Raw genomic sequence first — 19,838 nt, 5'->3', positions numbered from 1 at the left:
AGTATCATGAAAAATGCGCCTCGGTACCGGGTCAGCCAAGACGACCTTCCTCGTATGGTGGAAGCAGTAGATATAAGGCCACATACTGCTCAAGTCAGTGAAAAGACAAGCGTAGTAATCCGACCATCATCGCAGACAGCTGATTTTGACTTTCTGGTGGCAGCACCCAAGACTAATAATAGCACACATCAGAAAGTGTACTCAGCCCCAGCTTCGGAGGTAAACCAGAATTCAAATAATGGACATCAGAGGCGATCTCAGCCTCAAGCAGTTTCTTCTCCAAAAGAGCAATCTGGGAATATCATGGACAGACTGCATCAAACACAACCTAAGAAGAAGCCCAGTTTTGAGTACCGTCAATACACAGGCCGTCATACAAGACAATATTACGAAGAAAGTAAGATGAGCGATGCTCAAGAACAGCAAGGAATATATGCAGGAATTCCGCCAAAGGTGCCCCCCCACCGCATTCTCTCGTCACCTTCCAGAAGCCCTCCAAAATCAGGAGCCGAATGGATGCATGTACCGTCTGCTGTTGAGAAGAAGCCGACAATAGACAGCAGCAGCGATATCTATACCAGAAAGTGTTCGCAAGTGAAGCGACGAAGCACCTTCGTCAATGAAGACGGCCAGGTGCTTTCTGTACCTAAACAACGAGACACCAAACCTGCCGAATCCAGAGCACCAACCCATTCAACAGCACAAACACAAGCACAATCACAGATTCATGAACCTCGATCCAACTCAGACTCGTCGACATTGACAGTGCCACCATCATCCAAGTTTGCACTTCCCGGTTATGAAGACAATACAAGACTGACTGTGGTCAATGCTAGCAGAACCGGCAGCACGACTACAGTCGACACACTTACCGAAGAGTCTCCCGCAGGATCACCAACACAGCAAAGACGAATAAGGTTCCAGGAGCCCGACGTCCAACAGTTCGACGATTTCGGCAGCAACAGCGAGAACAGTAGTTCCGACACCGACACCGACAGTCTCGGACGCAGTCCCACCAAGGGCCGTCGCTGCTACAGCACACCGACTGCCAACCTCCGAAAGACCAGAACCGTCTCAATATACGAAATGGCCGAAAAAACCGACCCCTACCAACAATACTTCTACGGACTGGGAGTAGCCGAAGTCCCAGCCGTCGAAGACATCTGGGCCAAGCGCGACGAAGAGTTCAAAAGGGTCCTCAGCAAGCGGTGAATCAATCTCAACTACAGGCACATATATTTATTTCGCATTTACATAGATCATACGATGTTCACATCGGGAGATGAATCAGGGGACGGGGGTCTGCCTCCGGCGGCTGGGGCTCCGCCCCAGACCCCGCTGCTCCTCTCGCTGCGCTCGAGTCGGTTTCGTCGAGGGTCCAGGATCTCCTGCGAAGCAGGAGCCACGGGGTCTGGGGCGGAGCCCCAGCCGCCGGAGGCAGGACCTCTGTGGAGAGTAGTGTCCAAATATAGCATCCCGTACGTGCGTGCATCTGCAGAATGGGATTGCTCATAGCTGATTCCAACCAAGGACCTACGCAGGGGGCGGGAAACGGTGCAATTGACTGTAGGGTGACAGATGAGGGTCGCTGAGACCCTGTTCTGGCAGCTATGGATCTGGTTACAGTCGGGTTGCGAGTTCGTGAACTAGCGATTCCTGGTGCTCGAGCGATGGAAGCCGTATCTGCAATGCACCACCGTAACTATACCCAGTAAACTGGCAGCGAATGACGGGCGATCAAACACTTAAGCAGCGATCGCCGATTCGCTTCGGTGACGATAGCGGGTCTCGGTGATCCAACCTTAAATTTCTCCGCTTGTAGACAGGACGAGACGTCACCTCGTGGCTTCTTCCTTGCATCGGCATCCCTGATGCCGACTTCAGTGTAACAGTCGGACTCATTACAATCAAGGAATCTGGTGGTATTGATTTCTACTGTTCAGTTATCTTGTTTATAGATCTTGTTCACAAATAGGATTACAGATAGCATTTATAAATAATATTCATAGATACAATCATGGCAATAAGCACGCTGTTTCAGCTGGAAGGATAGCTCTCTGACTGCAGGGGAAGTGCATACTTGGCCGACGGCCAATGGATTGACTTTAAATAGATTTCTGATGATATTATTGAGGTAATGGGCTTAGAAGCACGAGACGATCAGGTTTAGCTAGAATTTCAAAAATGTATAAACAAACTGATTAACCGTTTTCCCATTAAAGAGTGCCGTTACAATGACAGACGGAGCGATGTCAGCCGATGTTCCATTGGCATTCATAGAACTCTGGGGTTGTAAAACAGTTTTATGGATGACTGGGGACTGAGAAATCGATCACAGGCGTGGTTCACATTGTTTTTCTATTGGGATTTCGTACCGATATCCGGAGATAACCACTGGAAAAACCAAGGAACTTGTTTGTTCTCTGGAGAGAGATGCAGGTCGATGCAGCTTTCAATTTCCCAATCGAGTACTAATCAAACAAACACCGCCGCAGCAGGCTTGGAAAAGATGCTAAACTTAGCTCACATGCACCCACTCTACCGCTCACAGGCCCTATCTGGCTATGATTTGGCGTGTTTGTACCGTGCCTCAGCCCCTACCCTCTTGTTTTATGCTAGCCCCGACCAAACTGGAGTGATCCGAATATAAATAAATAAAACGAGCACCAGCCGCCCCGGTTTGATTTTTTTTCCTTTACTGTGCTCTACATTGATCCTAGTTGACCAACACCATTGAATAATTTGAATTTGTTTGTAAATTTGGAATTGAAAAAGTGAAGTGCAACTGAGAAATCATGTGGTAAGTAGATTTCTGATAAATACTTTGCTGAGATCAGGCAAAGAAAGTCGATGTGGCATTTTCAGCAGGTAATTTTCACTGGTTTGGACCGTGACATTATTAGTAAACTGGGCATAATCGTGGACAATTTTACTATAACCTGCTTAAAAATAGTTGTTCAGGCTGAGTTATGGAGTTGTTCAAATAAAGTTGTTCAATAGGGTTGTTTAGTCGAGTTTTAGGCTAGAGATCACATTTCTATGGGCAGAGGCAAGCAGTGACAAATAGTGAAATTCCAGTGAAAATTACTTTGAAAATTAATCTGAAATTCCGAAATGGCGACATAAACAGAACTAACAGAAAATAGTGGAATTTTTGGTTATATTAATTATCTCGTTCCCAAGACCCGAGGAGAGATCCTCAAGACACTGATCGAGGGTCTGCAGCGTCAAGAGTACCGTGGTTATGACTCAGCTGGTTTGGCTGTTGACGGTGACAAGGCTGGTGAGGTCGAGATCTTCCGCTCTGTCGGTAAGGTCAAGGCTTTGGCTGAGGTCATTAACAATGCCAAGATCAATACTGAAAAGGTATTTGACTGCCACGCTGGTATTGCTCACACCAGATGGGCTACTCACGGTCAACCCAAGACTGTCAACTGTCACCCTCAAAGATCAGATCCCAACAGTGAATTCACTGTTGTACACAACGGTATTATTACCAATTACAGAGAAATCCGTGAATTGTTGACTTCCAAGGGCTTCAAATTCGAGTCTGAGACCGATACTGAAGTCATTGCCAAGTTCTTCAAATATATTTATGATTCCAATAAGCAACACAACCTTGATTTCAGCCAGCTGGCCAAGTTGGTTATTATTGAGCTCGAGGGTGCTTATGGTTTGTTGATTAAGTCTATTCACTATCAAGACGAGGTTGTTGCTACCAGAAAGGGATCTCCTTTGTTGGTTGGTGTTAAGACTGAGAAGAAGCTCAAGACCGATTTCGTCGATGTCGAGTTCCCTGATACTTTAGAGGAGCTTAGCAGCGTGCCTGCTGATGCTAACAGCAACATTAACGGTACCGCCAACGGACTTCTCATTCCTAAGGATAACTTACGTCACTCTGTTTCCAGAGCATTCATGTCTGACGAAGGAATCCCCATGGCTGCTGAATTCTTCCTTGCATCTGATCCTGCTGCTGTCGTTGAGCACACCAAGAAAGTCTTGTTCCTTGAGGACGACGATATTGCTCACATTTACGATGGTCAATTGCACATTCACCGTAGCAGCAACGAGGTTGGTGCTTCGACTATCAGATCTATCCAGACTCTTGAAATGGAACTGGCCGAGATTATGAAGGGTTCTTTTGACCACTTCATGCAAAAGGAGATCTTCGAGCAACCAGAGTCTGTCATTAACACAATGAGAGGTAGAGTTGATTTTGAGACAAACACCATCACTCTGGGTGGTCTACGATCTTACCTGACTACAATCCGCAGATGCAGAAGACTGATTATGATTGCCTGTGGTACCTCATACCACTCGTGTTTGGCTACCAGAGCCATTTTCGAGGAGTTGACCGAGATTCCTGTCTCTGTTGAGCTGGCATCTGATTTCCTTGACCGCAGATCGCCTGTTTTCCGTGACGATACTGTTGTGTTTGTTTCACAATCTGGTGAGACTGCTGATACCATTCTTGCTCTCCAATACTGTTTGGACCGCGGTGCTCTTACTGTGGGTATTGTTAACAGTGTCGGTTCGTCCATTTCTCGTCAAACTCACTGTGGTGTCCACATCAACGCCGGTCCTGAAATCGGTGTAGCTTCTACTAAGGCATACACTTCACAATACATTGCTCTCGTTATGATGGCCTTGTCACTATCTGACGACAGTCTTTCTAAGAGTGCCCGTCGTCTTGAGATCATCGAGGGTTTGAAGAACATTTCCGAGCAGATTTCTAAGGTTCTTGAGCTCAACGACTCGATTAAGACCATGTGTGATGAGACTCTTTCCGACCAGAAGTCGCTTCTTTTGCTTGGAAGAGGTTACCAACATGCCACTGCCTTGGAAGGTGCTCTTAAGATCAAGGAAATCTCATACATGCACTCTGAGGGTGTTCTTGCTGGAGAACTTAAGCACGGTGTTCTTGCACTAGTCGACGAGAACCTTCCTATTATCGTCATGGCCACTAGAGACTCGCTGTTCCCCAAGGTCATGAGTGCCGTCCAACAAGTGGTGGCCCGTTCTGGTAACCCCATCATCATCTGCAACCCTGGCGACAAGTTCGACCCCAAGTACAAGACCCTCGAGGTGCCAGCCACTGTCGACTGTTTGCAGGGACTGCTGAACGTGATCCCACTGCAGCTCATGAGCTACTGGCTCGCTGTCCGCAAGGGCATCGACGTCGATTTCCCCCGAAACCTGGCCAAGTCGGTCACCGTCGAGTAAATTGCCGGGTCCACTCGCCCGTCGCTTAATGTAGTAGTAATAGGTCCTGTAACGATTTTGTTTAATTTCATGTAATTAGTTGTTATTTATATCTCAAACCACACTCACCGGTCCCCCTCGTGCCTCCGGCGGCTGGGGCTCCGCCCCAGACCCTGGTTGTGCTCGCTTTGCGAGCTGCTCGGACGCACTGACTCGATTTGAATTTTATTGTATCTCAAAGCTGATACACAGGGAGTCCTCGTGCCTCTGGCGGCTAGGGCTCCGCCCCAGACCTGGTTGAGCTGTCTTCGCAGCATGCTCGGACCCTCTGACTCAACTAATTTTTGGTTTTTACACCTCCAACACAACAGCCCTCCTCGAGCTGCTGGGACCCCCCGCAACGACTCGAGCGCAGCGAGAGGAGCCACGGGGTCTGGGGCGGAGCCCCAGCCGCCGGAGGCACGACGACAGAAGGACGGATGCATGAATTCTATAAATACAGGGGAGATTACTTTTTGCTGAAGGCAGCAGAGTTGATTTGGAGCTTCTTGTCCTGGCCGGCGCTGGCGATGCCGACGGTGGTGTCCCAGTCGACGCCGTAGACGGCGGTGGGCGATTCGCCGGACTCGCGAGAGATGACATAGACAGACTTTTGGGCCCGTACGTCCCAGATACGGGTGGTGCCGTCGTGCGAGCCGGAGCAGAACATGTAGTGGTTGTCGGGGGAAGGAGCCAGTGAGACTACGAAGTTCGTGTGGCCGATGAGTTGTGCCTGCGAGGTGGTAGTGGTGGTTCTGGGGTCTATAAGAGTGATGTGACGTGCTGACGAGCCACATGCCAGAAGTCCAGTATGTGGACCCAAGCTGGCGATGGACAGCAGTGGGAACGATGTGGTCTTGGTATCGACAAGGGACTCAGTGGCAGTATCCCAGGTTCTCACAGTATGATCTTGAGAAACAGAGTATACCACATGGTTGTCCGTATGGTGATATACTACACCAGTGACTGGTGCAGAGTGGCCTGTCAGAGTCGACAGAGCTCCTCGGGTACGAGAAGATGTCAGAGACGCAGCTGCGACTCGACGACGTTTTTGAGATGCTGTGGATGATGACTTGGCAAGTGTCTCGGCAGCAGGAAGTTCTTTATAGTTGGAAGACCACACTTTCAAGGTGCTATCAGCAGAGGCAGACACGATTTGCTTGGTGGATTTGTTATAAGCCAGATCGTCTACAGAAGCAGTGTGGCCCTGTAGAACTGCTACAATTGATCCTTTCTTTCCAGAAGCAGCGTCTTCATCGTCTTCATCATCATTATCATGCGTTTCTTCATTGCTGTTATTGTTTGCGAATTTCCATAGGTACAGGATTCTATCTGAACCTCCTGACACTAATCGACTGGCATCAGTCCATTGAACAGCCTTGACAGCAGCATTGTGGCCAACCAGCTGGTGGGTTACAGAACCCGAGTGGTTCCATAGCCTTACTACACCGTCATATGAACCAGTTGCAATCTTTTGAGTGGCTTTGTTTCTGCTAATGGACACAGCAGACACCCAGTCTTGATGGGCAAATGACGCAAGAAACGAAGGGGGGAGAATGGATCGCGCGTATTCTAAAGTGATGGTAGTTTCGTTACTGAGACCGTTGGCAATCAAATATCCATCTAAAGAAGATCTGAGAAGTTTACCATCGATCAAGAAATCAAATGGAATGGGAGTATCTTGGTCCAGTAGCTGGTTGACAACCTCTGAAAGACCGTATCTCTTCAAACTGACAGGAACATATAAAGGAGCATCGGGAACCTGAAGCTCTGTATCCCGTGTGACCAGGCGGATTTGCACCTGTCTTGTATTAGCACCCTCGGACATGTCTGAACTGCTATTATACACACCTCTTGACGAAGAATTGTGATATCCAGCGCTGATTCCAGACATATATTTTTTGTGCACTTCTTCGCACGGCTAAATTTTTTTTTCGAAATTTCACTCTCCTAACCCACCACGATCTCTAGGACCCTGCAGTGTACACCACACACGGAAGGGGAGTGTCAGACTGCCTCCGGCGGCTGGGGCGCTGCCCCAGACCCCGTTGTGGTCGCTTCGCGACCGGCGTGGGGTGGCGAAGAAAAGTTGATATTTGATTTTATTCGGAATTACAGCTCTGACAACCTTTACCACTGAGGAATACGAGCCGCTGGAGGCGAGGCTTGGGTGAGGCTCATATTCCTATTTGGGATCCAAACTTCACGAGAACTGCATCAGTTGTACTTGTAACTGTAACATTGGTCGAGCTGAAGTCATGTCGTCCGACGTCAGAGACGTGTTGAATTTGCCCAGCCGACCGGCACCCAAGCCGCCGGTGGCCAAACGACAGAAAACAGAGTCTGCCATGAAAAAAATGGGTAAGTATTGGCCTTCTCGCGAGCCAGTCCCGCCCGTACTAACCCTCCAGACGGAATGCAGCGTGAACTATACAGCCTCTTGGGCGAAAACACGCCTCCTATCGCCATTACACAAAACAAGTTCAAGGACAGACCTACCTGGAGACAGAAAACGACGCCATGGTAAGTCCACCACCGCGGGTACGAGCCTCCGGCGGCTGGGGCTCCGCCCCAGACGCTGTTGCTCCTGCTTCGCAGGAGACCTGGACCCTCGACGAAACGACTCGAGCGTAGCGAGAGGAGCAGCGGGGTCTGGGGCGGAGCCCCAGCCGCCGGAGGCAGATCCACAACAGCAGCTAACAAGAACAGGGTGTGGTCGGGGTTCAAGAACCAAGCCAGAGAGGACGGTCTGGTGTTGCACCACTGGGTGCGTGGAGCAGCTCATCAGGAGGATGAGGAGTATCCGTTTGCGAAATATAGCCAGTCGATTCGCGTGCCGAGATTTGATAGACAGGATTATGACGAGGCGTTCGCGGACGACAGCTGGAGCTATGATGAGACGTGCTATTTATTCGGGTTGTGTAAAGAGTATGATTTGAGGTGGGTAGTTATCCACGACAGGTACGATTTTGCTAAGGATAGCAGTAATGACAACGAGAAGAAAGATGGCCAGAACGAAAAGGCTGAAGGTGAAGATTCTGATGAGAAGAAAGCTGAGAAAGAGCAGGGAAGCGACGTTGATAGCTCGGACGAGGCAGATAAAAACGAATCAAAAGAAGATGCCGATGCTGATGCTATGGACGTCGATGAAGAAGAGCCTGAGAATGCAGATGTTAAGAGTTCAGACGACAAGGAGTCATCTGGGAAGGACGATGACGACAGCAGCAAAGATGCTGCAGCAGATAAATCAAATGACGAGAAGAAAATTGAGAAGACTGCTGAAGAGAACCAAGAGAAGACGGGAGCAGTAGCAGCGCCAGATACACAAGCATCTCGTACAATTGAAGACCTGAAATTGCGGTTTTACGGGGTGTGCAGGGCACTGCTTAAACTCCAGCAGACTCGGTCGGGTATTGCTCTGAGTCCTGCTGAAGAGGATCTTTATAAACAAATGAAGTTTTCGAAATCGAATGAATTACAGCGTAAGGCGCATTTAGAGAATCTGCTGAAACGGAGTCCTGCAGAGATTGCTGAAGAGGAAGCACTTGTGATTGAATCACGTAAACTTGAAGCTGCAGCCGAGAGAATGTTGATGGAACGAGCCGAGCTATTGAAACTGCTGGATGCTCCACAGGCATCAGGATCAATTGCTCAGTATCAATCCAGTCAGGGTCTGGCGCAATTAACAAGTACACTGCTTACCACCGACAAAACGAGGAAACGCAAAGACGCTACCTCGTCTGTTCCTGGTAGTCCTTCACATGAGTCGGCTGAACAGTCTCCTGTAGTCGATGGATCAGTCTCATCAGTCTCAGCATCAGCGTCAACCGGACCTGGTGCCTCTAATAAGAGTTCACACGATACGCCAACTAAGACGAAATCCGATGAAAAGAATAAAGGCAAGCCATCTGATGGCAGTACTGATAAGACCGGACAACGAGTTAAGAACGAGAAAGATTCGGAAAAAGCAGCATCTGCAACACCATCTGGTGGAGCTGATAAAGACAAGAAGACTGGGGCAGCTGCTGTAGCACAACTTATTCAGAAGAAACTGACTGCTAAAGAGGAAGCGGCCTATGGTATCTCGTACCACGACAAACTGAGTCCCGGCGTGAGTTTACGATCAAGTAAAATCACCACTCTCAAAGCGACAGTTCAAGCCAAAGTCTCTGGTGTGCTTAACGAACTGGGACTGCCTTCACGACCCACAATGCCGACGGCCAAAGTCACTGCCAAATTCGAGTCTCTCCAACAATCCATCAGCGTGCTCCTCGAAGCCAAAAAACAGCTCGACAAACTCGACACCGAGGTCCGCATCCTCAAAACTCAGCGAGAAACCGCCAAATAACACCCTTTCAAAATCTACATTATTTATTGCTTTAAACACACACCTGTTTCCAGACCTGCCTCCGGCGGCTGGGGCTCCGCCCCAGACCCCGTAGCTCCTGCTTCGCAGGAGATTTCTGGGACTTTTGAGGAGGTTGGACTCGAGAAAGGTCGAATCTCGGACCCTGGGTCAACCCCCTACCGCCGCCAAAAAACTCTACTGGGTCCGTAGACGCCCGACTCGAGCGAAGCGAGAGGAGCAGCGGGGTCTGGGGCGCAGCCCCAGTCGCCGGAGGCAGCAACCAGCCCCCGAAGCCAGTTGCCACCGGCTGGCGAAGAGGGCGTTGGAGAACGGGGTCTCGGGCGATCCTCGCAGCGGAAGTAGGGAGTATTTTATTTCGGAAGGTTCAGGGGGTTGGAAATGCAGGGGCCAGAAGGTTCCATGCTGGGTCGGACAGGCGTAGTCGCGGCTGGCGGTTGTTGGGTATCAGGGATCGAATTCCGGGTGGCACGGGAATTGGGCGGCGTGATCTGTTTCAGGCAGTTGCATTGATCCCAAAAAAGCGTAGCCAAGGTGCCGGTGGTGGTTAGACTTTTTTTTTAACGCTACCGCCGCCGCCCCCCCGCAATTATGCTTTTCTCAGGTCCTTTGTAGCAATCGGCAACACTCAATGGCATTCTGCAGGGTGGATTGCCTAATATGACGTCAACCCTTGCCGCAAATGCATATGAAGATTGCTAGCAAACTCTTTGTGGCCGGGGGTTGGCGAGTATAAATATAACCTTAAGTGTCGCTAGTGGTACGATTCTATAACATCGATTTTTCTTTACTATTTACCAGATTATCTCGAGTTTTTTTCCAGTGCACGAACCAATTCTCAATTAACAATGTCTATTCTCACTGCTTCTTACCCTTATGTCACCCCTGCGTAAGTACCATACATACAATATGCATTGTTGAATCTAAGACCGCTACTGCTCCACAGCTGCTCTCTACCAGTTCTTGTTGATTCCAGCTGTCAAGTTAAGAGTTTTGGGCAGTAGTTGGTGCTACTGTGGGTCCATATGGAATTGCCTGTACACAAAACACAATCTTTTTTTGGGTTATTTGTACTGCACAATTGCATAACCACGGTTCCTAGCTAGCTTTGCATCATATGTCCACGTCCAATACTCAGTTCCGCTCTGTCGTATTCTCCTGCGAAGCAGGAGCCACGGGGTCTGGGGCAGAGCCCCAGCCGCCGGAGGAAGTCCGTTAAATAGAAAGTAGAGACCAAGTACTAACGACGACCCCAGCTCGATTGCCTTGGGTACCGCCTACACTCACGCTACCAGCTTTATTGTGTCGCAACCAGTTTTCGGCACTGCTTTCCAAAGAGCAAAGCGTTCCATCACTAATGAGGAGTTCTTGAAGAGCAAGGAGGCAGCCAGCGCTGCTCAAGTTCTGGGCGCCAACTTCGTCGGATCTGCATTCCAATCTTACGCTGTTTCTGCTCTTTTGCAATTGACTGCCACTGTCAGTTATAAGGGTGCTGCTATTCTTGGTTCTCTCTTGTTTGCTGTCAACTCTGGTCCTGCTATTGTGTCTGGTCTCTTTATTGAAAACAAGACTTTCGACGTTCTGGCCGCTCAAACCGTTGTGTCGCTGCTCGACACTGTTGGTCTCGCCCTTGTCCTCACCTGGTGGGGCGACAACACCATTCTTCCCAAGTAAGCTTCCTGTTGCCGCACTAATATCTTGATTTATATAAATAAATAAATTTTATCGCGTGAATGTTTGTGGGGAGGACGTGCCTCCGGCGGCTGGGGCTCTGCCCCAGACCCCGTGGCTCCTCTCGCTGCGCTCGAGTCGTTACGTCGAGAGCCTGACTGGTTGTTGATCGCGGAGGTTCGTGGGGTCCAGATCACAATCGTCTGAGAATAGTTACTCGAACCTAGACTTCTTATAATGATCCCAGAGCCGTCTCCATCCTTGAACTGTCATCTCTGAAACTCGAGTAGTTAGATTGAGTACTGGACTGTTTTGTTCTCGAGGAATGTGAAGTCGAGATAGTCGTCTCATATGGCTGTCACATCACGTCAGAATAAATTACTCGAAGAACGAGGGTTGTTCATATGATTGTACAATTGAATTATTCAGCCACTTCTGACGCTCATGTCTGAAAGTCTTGGAAAATCTGCTTCTCAATTGCTAATATTCCACCCACGTATTAGAGCTCGCGAAGCGAGCACAACGGGGTCTGGGGCAGCGCCCCAGCCGCCGGAGGCAGAGTCACACCCACTATCGCAGAGAGGAAAATAAATATGTACATACAGTGAAAAATGACTGTGTCTAACGAGTCAGTCTAGAGTAAAGAGAGCTGAGGGTGTTGAACAGTCTGCCGTGCCATAGGGCAGTGCCTGCGAGGAGAGAGGTGCCGACGGAGGCTCGAATGACCCAGGTGAGGATGTCGTTTTGCCATTGGCGTTCTTGGACAGCTCGTGAGTAGGGGATGTCTGCTCGGAACGAGACCATCGTGTAGAGTGGCAGCCAGAAATCGCCCATGACTCGCGACAGGAATCCATCTACAGACTTGCGGAGCAAATATGCAGTACTGGTAACGTCGTGGCGCATTTCTTGATAGTTTCGCATCGAGAGGTCGACAATGGCACCCAGATCCTTGCGGCGGGTCTCGGTATACTCGTTGAAACCGGTTTCAAAGTCAAATTCGTGCTTCTTGAGAATAGCCATGAGCGTGCGAACGTCTTCAAATCCACAGTTCATACCTTGACCATAAAATGGTACCATTGAATGGGCTGCATCGCCAATAATAATAGCTTTACCTCCGACATTATAAGGAGAGCATTTGACACATACCAACGATCCGCGAGGGTTCTTTCTGAACGACTCCAATAGCAGATCATCTCCCATGAGCTCTATAGCACTGGGAAAATTAGTCCTAAAGAAAGAAACTACATCAGCATCCGACGCTGAAATAGCCAGTTCCTTGTCGAACAGGCTCTTGGGAGCGAAAAGGGTACATGTGAAAGAGCCGTCTGAATTGGCAAGTGCAATTAACATGTACTCATGACGAGGCCATATATGAAGATGATTAGGATTCAGAGCGAATTTGGCTTCCGTTCCTACTTCGACAGCCTCAGGACAGGTCGAATCAAAGTGGCTCGACTTGGCTGTCTCGTTCTTAGCAGGAATACGTAGTTCGAGATAGTAGTGGTCAATGTATTCTTGAGAAAAGTTCATTTGTAAAGCTCTCTGAATTTGAGAACGTACTTGAGAGTATGAACCATCTGCTCCTATCCAGACATTGACATTTTCTACTGTCAAAGATTCATTTGTCTTGGTACCCACAAAGTGTCCACGGACTACTTCACTATTAGCAGCATTTTCGAGATTATCAGAAGATGAACGTTTCAGATTGTCTAAACGAATAAGCTTGTGATTAAAGGTGACTTTGACATTATCGAGTTTATCTAGCTCATCTAATAATGAACGATTGAGAAGAGATCGATTGATCGAGTTGATACACTCTCCATAGAGCCCATACTTCTGGCAAATCTGCTTTCCATTGAGATCATGAACCATTCTACCATGCATAGGAACGAGGTCCTTGAGGACTCTGTCGGCCATCTCCTCATCAACAGATCTCAGAGCAGTGATTCCACGAGCAGAAACCGCCAAATTAATAGATCTCAATTGCGAAAGGACCTGCTGATCTGGGTCCCGGAGATCAGGCCGCGACTCAAACAGCTCAACCTTGAATCCCTCATTAGCAAACGCCAGAGCAGCCAAACAGCCTACCAGCCCAGCACCCACAATGCCAACAGTATGTGACTCGTTAGAAGACATTCTCACTGATGCCGTGAAATCAGCTTTGCCAAGCGCCTTTTATCTTCTGACTGACATTTGTCAGAGGTTAGGGACATCACCGTCTATAGCCAGTGGATCACCTGATACCTGGAGGGGTCCTGCCTCCGGCGGCTGGGGCTCTGCCCCAGACCCCGTGGCTCCTGCTACGCAGGAGTTATCACGGGCCCGTAGACGAAACGACTCGAGCAAAGCGAGAGGAGCAACGGGGTCTGGGGCAGAGCCCCAGCCGCCGGAGGCAGCACCCCCCTCCCCGAATCACCCCCGCCAGGGTCCAGCGACGCCGCACGGCCGCACGACGGGACGCGTCTCTGCAGCAGGTTATTAACTGGGTGAGACCTTCGCTGGTCCGCGATTGATCTAGCTACAGGACGAAGTTAGTCGATAGTATTGGTAGCAATGACGAAGGGTCCGAACGTGCTGGCGGCAGGCACTAAATGTTTGGCGTTCCATGGCCCGCTTTTGTACGAAGCCAAGATTATCAAGTCATATAATCCGGCAGTGAAACAGGCTATGTCCAGGGCGCCGCCAAGTGAGGGTGGAGAGAAGAAAGCCGATATTTCAGACCTTCCTTCGGAATTCAAGGAGAAGGTCGCTTATTTTGTACATTATAAAGGATGGAAATCCACGTGGGACGAGTGGATTGCTGCGGATCGTGTTCTACAATGGAATGAAGAGAATCTTCGTACTCAGAAGGAACTCAAACAGGCGGCTCTGGCAGCCGTTAATCAGAACAAAACTAAGAAGACAGCTGCTTCTTCGTCTTCTACAGCAGGTGCCGCCACAAATGGTGTGTCGGGGTCCTTGGCTGGTGAAACTAGTTCAAAACGTAAAGATGCCCCAAAAGAAGAGTCGGGCTTATCGTTCTCAAGGAGTCATAAACGATCCCGTCCCTCGGGTCAAGACGATTTAGAGCGTGAGGAAGACTTTATTAAACGATTGGAAATAAATATCATGGTACCTGATTCTTTGAAATCACTTTTGGTCGATGACTGGGAATATATCACTAAAGAGCACCAACTGCTAAGCCTGCCTCAAAAACCGAATGTAGTGGAAATTCTCAAAAAATACAGAGATTCTAAACCCAAGATGCGTGTTGGAAGCAGTGAAGCTGAAATCCTCGATGAAGTCATTTCTGGATTGAAGCTCTATTTTGATCGTTCCCTCGGAAATATGCTGCTGTACAGGTTCGAGCGACAACAGTATCTGGAGATTCGGAAAGCCCATCCTGATAAAGAGATGAGTGAATTGTATGGAGCTCAACATCTTTTGCGACTATTTGTATCACTACCAAACCTAATCGCCTTGACCAATATGGATCCTCAGGGCGTATCGGTTCTCAAAGACCATTTAGAGGACTGTCTGCAATTCTTGGCCAAGAATCGAGATCAGCTATTTACCAAAGCCTATGAAAACACTTCTCAGCGTTACGAAGCATTTGCAAAGGGTGTTTAGACAACAGGACTATGTAGTCGTAGATTTGTTTAATTTATTATTTAACGTGTCTTAATGTGTAACGCTCATTATGAAGCATTTAAAGAAGGTGTACAGAGAACAGGACCAAGTAGTCGTAGATTTGTTTATTTGTGTAACTGTTTCAATTGCTCATTAGCGCTCATTATGAAGCATTTACAAGGGTGTTGAGAGGGCAGGAGTTTGCAGTCGTATTTTTCTAATTATTATTTTCATTCCAGCGCTACGAAGATTACAATTGTTATTTATTCGTATTTTTAATTTATTATTTGTTGTCTCATTGTGCCTGAAAGCACACTCATGAAATACACTTCTCAACGTTACTAAAAATTTATTAACGTGTTTATTAATTCTTACATCAAGTCGTTACAATGCGTATTGGTCCAAACAGCGAAGTCGGCTTGGCTCAGGAAGAGCCAATGACTGGGGTATTTTCTACTGTTCAAACTGTTGGGACTGAATATGAACTACCAATGTCACTATCACTGGAATCCATGCTATCGCTATATCCAAAGCTGCCTCTACGACTACCTGCATTAGAATTTTCCTTGACATGCAATCCAAAGAACCCATCGTTATCAATCGATAGGATACTTTGATCACCATGTCTAGTGTTGGGAAATGATGCCAGCGATAAGAATTGCTTGGATTCAGAAAATATCGTCGTGGACGACAAGGTACCTCCTTGACTTGGATCAACGAAATATCCAAGAGAGAATGATTCATTATATCTTGACAGTCTTTGGCGATATAACTTCCAAGGTTTTGTCGGTACCCATTTAGCATCCTTCTCGTTGTTTCGTACCGACTGGACTGAATTACTAATACTGTCCACTTGTCGCTGTTGTTCTTGACTCTCATCTATATCCCACATTCTAATAGTATTGTCATCTGAGGCTGACCAGAGCTGATTAGAGTCAGTGTTAGACCAATTTATCGAGTTGATAATATCCGAGTGTCCATGATAAGTGAGCATTGGAGCATTGGCTCGCACATCCCATACTTTTAAAGTATTTCCATCATGTACTGCGGCTACTATGTTTGCATCAAATGGAGACCATTTGACTTGTGTAACCTTCTTGTCGTTGCCAGTTGGTGGAGATAACCCATGTGATCCCTTTGCCCTCACATCTCGTATGGATATACCTTTAGAACTACCCACCGATATCACGCCATCATGAAGCGTAGATATATCAAAGCACGAGACGCCTCGAATCTTTTTCTTCATGATAGGCATATCACTCCGACTGGGATCCCACAGGAAAAGATGCTCATTAAACAGTGACATGATAGAAGTTGGCGCTGAACACGTCCAGGAGCCACTGGTGAGTCCTAATTGACTTATCCTCGTACTAGTGGCGCCTTCTACATGTCGGTTATGATTAAAGCGTTTCATTATCTCCGCTGGATCACTGCTTCTGTAAGGATCCGGTAATAAAATCATATGTACCATGCCAGTGTTGTGACCAGTGAATATGACATTGCCCTGTTGTCCCAGAGGATCATTGGGGGACGCCCATGCAAGAGAGTGAATTTCTGCCAGAGTTATAGTCTGGTGATGAGTTAAAATAGACTTTGACGCATCCAGTTCATTTTTGTCAAGCTCATATATGAATAGGTTGGATTCTCTAGATCCACTAGCAATGGCCACCAAGGGATCAGTCTCATGTGTTGCAATGGCCGTCAAGTACTGACGCTTATCAGGAATCTTCCAGTAGTGTGATGAAACAGAAACTTCTCCAGTAGGTTCCTGAGGTTGAAAGTAGTCATTGACATCATTAACATGTCTTAGCTGCTGCTTGGCAGCAGGAACCTCGAATTCCTGCCTTATTTTAAGCCCGTCTAAGCGACTGTTGTAATCATCTGAATTGTAAAACCCAGGGTCTACTTGGCCATCTCCAAGTACCCTTATTGGACCATCCATCGTTCAAGAACTAAATTAAATTTCTTCAAGAAAAAAAATTAAGCCGGGGTGGAAGAGCTGAACTGAGCCTATCTTAGATTTTGCAAGACAAACACAAGGTTATATAAGTTTGGTAATAAATCCGAGCCAAGCCTTTGTAGCTAGTCAGCAAATAATTATTTTCTTTACTGTCCAACGAACAAGAGAATATTATTTCAACAGCACAAAAAATTGCGAACCTTATTCAAAGCTGATGATGCCGAGCTGAATGGTTTTATATGATCCTATGGCGGTGAGAACAATCATGCCCGCCAGGCCTTATCCAGATTAAGGACGTTTCTGAGCGCCAATCCACATTTTCGCTTAAGACCCTTTTCAATTCATTATCCGACCAGCCATTTCGTCTATCAATGGAGATGTACAGTAGATGACCTGACTTTTAATTTTTCGTACGGTACTAATCGTCAATTTGAAGCAGCTGGATATCCAGCCCACACAATTATGAATAGGTCTGCAGCGGTCAGCCACCTGCATAGAACCAAGTCGACACTGCATGCACGTGACTTACAGAGGTCGATCAATTTTTGCAATTATCCAGTCGTTTTCTTATATCTCACAAGTTAATTCTAATTCTAAATTACAAAAGCAAATTCTAATCGGTTCCATTAGTCAAAAGCTCAATTTTCATTTTGTAATCGTGAGAACGGCGAAAAGTTAAGGATTGTGGCCTAAAATATAATAAAACGAAAATCTGATGGCTGCATTGCATGTGAACTCACTTGCGCATGATAGCTGCACGGTTCAGGCACCGATAAAAAGCGCCTCTCTTAGAATTTCGACTTTTACCCTTTGACAGAGCATCAGCGTCCAAGGCGGTCCAGACATGCGGGGATGTTAATTGTAGATGGCCGGCCATATGTCTACTTAAAAGATCTACTCAGTACACGGAAAAGCGGAATAAACTCGAATTGGCAATATTCAACTGTCACTTCCTATTTGGGAAGTTGTTCATAAAAAAAATGGCGAACCTCTTAACCTCTGGTCATAACTCGGTTTTAAATCTAAACGAAGGATTTGTTAGTATTCCCAATTGCTGGACCAATGATCTTAAAATACCACACTGACCATTTATCTTGTACGTTAACTCTAGAGAAATAAACTTTAGACCACTTTAAGCTCTATATTTTTTAAGTTGGTGCGACCAGACCACGGCGTGATGTAAGCACAGAAGATTTTTGCATTTCATGTAGAGAGCACCAAGATTTCATAGATTCAGCTGTGGAGAGCAAAAAGAAATTCACGCTCGGCCCGACGAAATCATGCTAGTGATTAGTTACACCAGACATCATCTTGCCGTCAGCTAAACAGGCCAACCAAGCAAGCAATTCATCACGAAATGTAGCATCTCAAATGAAGTGCCGAAATCCGGGTGGATCTGGATCTGTGACACTATATCTGCTAATCCATAATTGTGACTAGTCCCTTCCCCGTTAAATGGGGCCCCATCTAACGTTTTTCACACTGCTGAACTGAGTTAGGGCGAGACTCTAGTCTGATAATCTTTTGTGAGAAGTCACTATTTTTAGGACGAAATGTTATTTGGCTCTTATCAAAGTCTAGCATCTTTAGCATCGCATTGCTGCCAAATCTATGAGAGGCTATTATAATAATTTATTATCGTACATCATAAGTGCATCTTACACAGGTCAACTTTCCACAGGCAGCAGAGGTGCATTGGCAGCATCAGGGCCCCGCATGTGGAGCAGAAGCAGTAGCTTGGCCAAGAAAATAAAGCCATCTAAATAATTTTGTGGTGGCTACCAGAATGCAGGAGAACCACCTTGAGAAGGCGAGTCATATCTTCGTCGCTTGCTTCGGCCTCCAAATAGACCGCCAATGTCCGTAATATCGCCCATCCGGGCCGACTCACGTTTCAGACGACGAATATTTCTTTCTCTTTCAATTTCGCGTCTTTCAATCTCTTCTTGGGACAGTTTCTCTAAAGTAGGTGCCCATTCAGCACCAAGAAGTTCCTGGTCAACTCTCCAACCGGCCTCTGCACCAAAAGCAGCGAGGTTGTCAACTTCTTGAGGCAGGTGACCCTCAACAGCCTCTTTTTTCATACGAATTAGAACATCATGTAAAGCATGAGCTATAGCAGGATAGAACTCTCCTGATATGCCAAGGTCCTTTACAACACTTTGAGCAAACATCTCAGGCGTTAGATCACAGCCCAAGTCCCACTCAAACTTATCCTCATATAATTCTTTATCAAGGTTCACCGATAAGTGGATAATGACGTGAATTCCACAGTCACGTGGCAGCTGTATATTTGCCACTGAGCTATACTCTGCCAATTGTGATTTGATTGATGATGATATAGTGTTTGTATAACCCACTGGTAATTCCAGGTCATTACATGTAATGATGGCAAACGATTCTGGCGTCAGAACTTGTTCATTTAAATTCCACATCAAAAAGTCTGTTATTCTATAAGTATCAAATTCCAGCGCAAGTTTAATTGGTACTAGAATCTCTTCTCTTTGGGCAATATCCACCAGTTGTTGTTCCGTATAGAGAGGATGCCTAGTTCGCACCGCTGGTCGTTTGACTTCTACTTTTTTTGGTTCTGCAGGTTCTTGAGATTGTGATTGTTGATGGCTCGTTGGAGCAGGAGTGCTGCCATACCCAGTACTGCCATCGGGACCAAACGAAGGGTCCTCATCATCGTCATCGTAATCCTCTTCAATCTCAGCATAGCTAATCAAATTGGCAGTTGCACGTTTCGTGGCGCGTACTACAGGCTGAGTAGAAATAAATAATGAAGTCTGTTCCAGCCGTAGACGTGACGAGAACCCAGTCTGTACGGCCTGAGGAAGTTTTGCAGCAGCCATCGCGTGTATTGTCGAGGAATGATATCTCTAGTCTTGAGAATTGTTAGTTCATTACTGGCATGGTTTCTATGCAGATTAAGTTCACGACCTGTGTGCGGCGCATCATTCACTGCGGCTTGGATATAGAGTGCCCAGT

The 19,838-nt window shown here is 47.2% G+C and overlaps 7 protein-coding genes across 7 annotated transcripts; 3 read left to right on the top strand and 4 right to left on the bottom strand.

Moving 5' to 3' along the window:
* Nucleotides 1–1,610: 1,610 nt before the first annotated feature.
* Nucleotides 1,611–5,223, top strand: GFA1 (glutamine--fructose-6-phosphate transaminase (isomerizing) GFA1; the record flags this gene model as incomplete). The annotated part of the gene is made up of 2 exons (XM_018878997.1): nucleotides 1,611–1,679; nucleotides 3,217–5,223. 2 exons carry the CDS (start codon nucleotides 1,611–1,613, stop codon nucleotides 5,221–5,223), a joined length of 2,076 nt encoding a protein of 691 aa, XP_018734457.1.
* A 487-nt stretch (nucleotides 5,224–5,710) lies between these two features.
* On the bottom strand, nucleotides 5,711–7,069 carry YTM1 (Ytm1p; the record flags this gene model as incomplete). Its single annotated transcript, XM_018878987.1, has 1 exon — nucleotides 5,711–7,069. One exon carries the CDS (start codon nucleotides 7,067–7,069, stop codon nucleotides 5,711–5,713), a length of 1,359 nt encoding a protein of 452 aa, XP_018734456.1.
* Nucleotides 7,070–7,499: 430 nt separating this feature from the next.
* SWC4 (Swc4p) lies at nucleotides 7,500–9,589 on the top strand (the record flags this gene model as incomplete). The annotated part of the gene is made up of 2 exons (XM_018878977.1): nucleotides 7,500–7,602; nucleotides 7,920–9,589. The coding sequence occupies 2 exons, from the start codon at nucleotides 7,500–7,502 to the stop codon at nucleotides 9,587–9,589; spliced, it is 1,773 nt and encodes a 590-aa protein (XP_018734455.1).
* A 2,310-nt stretch (nucleotides 9,590–11,899) lies between these two features.
* On the bottom strand, nucleotides 11,900–13,414 carry BNA4 (kynurenine 3-monooxygenase; the record flags this gene model as incomplete). The annotated part of the gene is made up of 1 exon (XM_018878966.1): nucleotides 11,900–13,414. The coding sequence occupies one exon, from the start codon at nucleotides 13,412–13,414 to the stop codon at nucleotides 11,900–11,902; it is 1,515 nt and encodes a 504-aa protein (XP_018734454.1).
* Nucleotides 13,415–13,831: 417 nt separating this feature from the next.
* Nucleotides 13,832–14,887, top strand: EAF3 (Eaf3p; the record flags this gene model as incomplete). Its single annotated transcript, XM_018878955.1, has 1 exon — nucleotides 13,832–14,887. The coding sequence occupies one exon, from the start codon at nucleotides 13,832–13,834 to the stop codon at nucleotides 14,885–14,887; it is 1,056 nt and encodes a 351-aa protein (XP_018734453.1).
* Nucleotides 14,888–15,347: 460 nt separating this feature from the next.
* Nucleotides 15,348–16,829, bottom strand: DSE1 (Dse1p; the record flags this gene model as incomplete). The annotated part of the gene is made up of 1 exon (XM_018878946.1): nucleotides 15,348–16,829. One exon carries the CDS (start codon nucleotides 16,827–16,829, stop codon nucleotides 15,348–15,350), a length of 1,482 nt encoding a protein of 493 aa, XP_018734452.1.
* Nucleotides 16,830–18,625: 1,796 nt separating this feature from the next.
* On the bottom strand, nucleotides 18,626–19,702 carry SFH1 (Sfh1p; the record flags this gene model as incomplete). The annotated part of the gene is made up of 1 exon (XM_018878935.1): nucleotides 18,626–19,702. One exon carries the CDS (start codon nucleotides 19,700–19,702, stop codon nucleotides 18,626–18,628), a length of 1,077 nt encoding a protein of 358 aa, XP_018734451.1.
* Between the last annotated feature and the right edge of the window lie 136 nt (nucleotides 19,703–19,838).

Source organism: Sugiyamaella lignohabitans, chromosome A, assembly GCF_001640025.1.
Source record: "Sugiyamaella lignohabitans strain CBS 10342 chromosome A, complete sequence".
NCBI lineage: Eukaryota > Fungi > Ascomycota > Dipodascomycetes > Dipodascales > Trichomonascaceae > Sugiyamaella > Sugiyamaella lignohabitans.
Note: the sequence above shows the minus strand (reverse complement) of the source record. Positions and strands in the feature narration are given on the sequence as shown.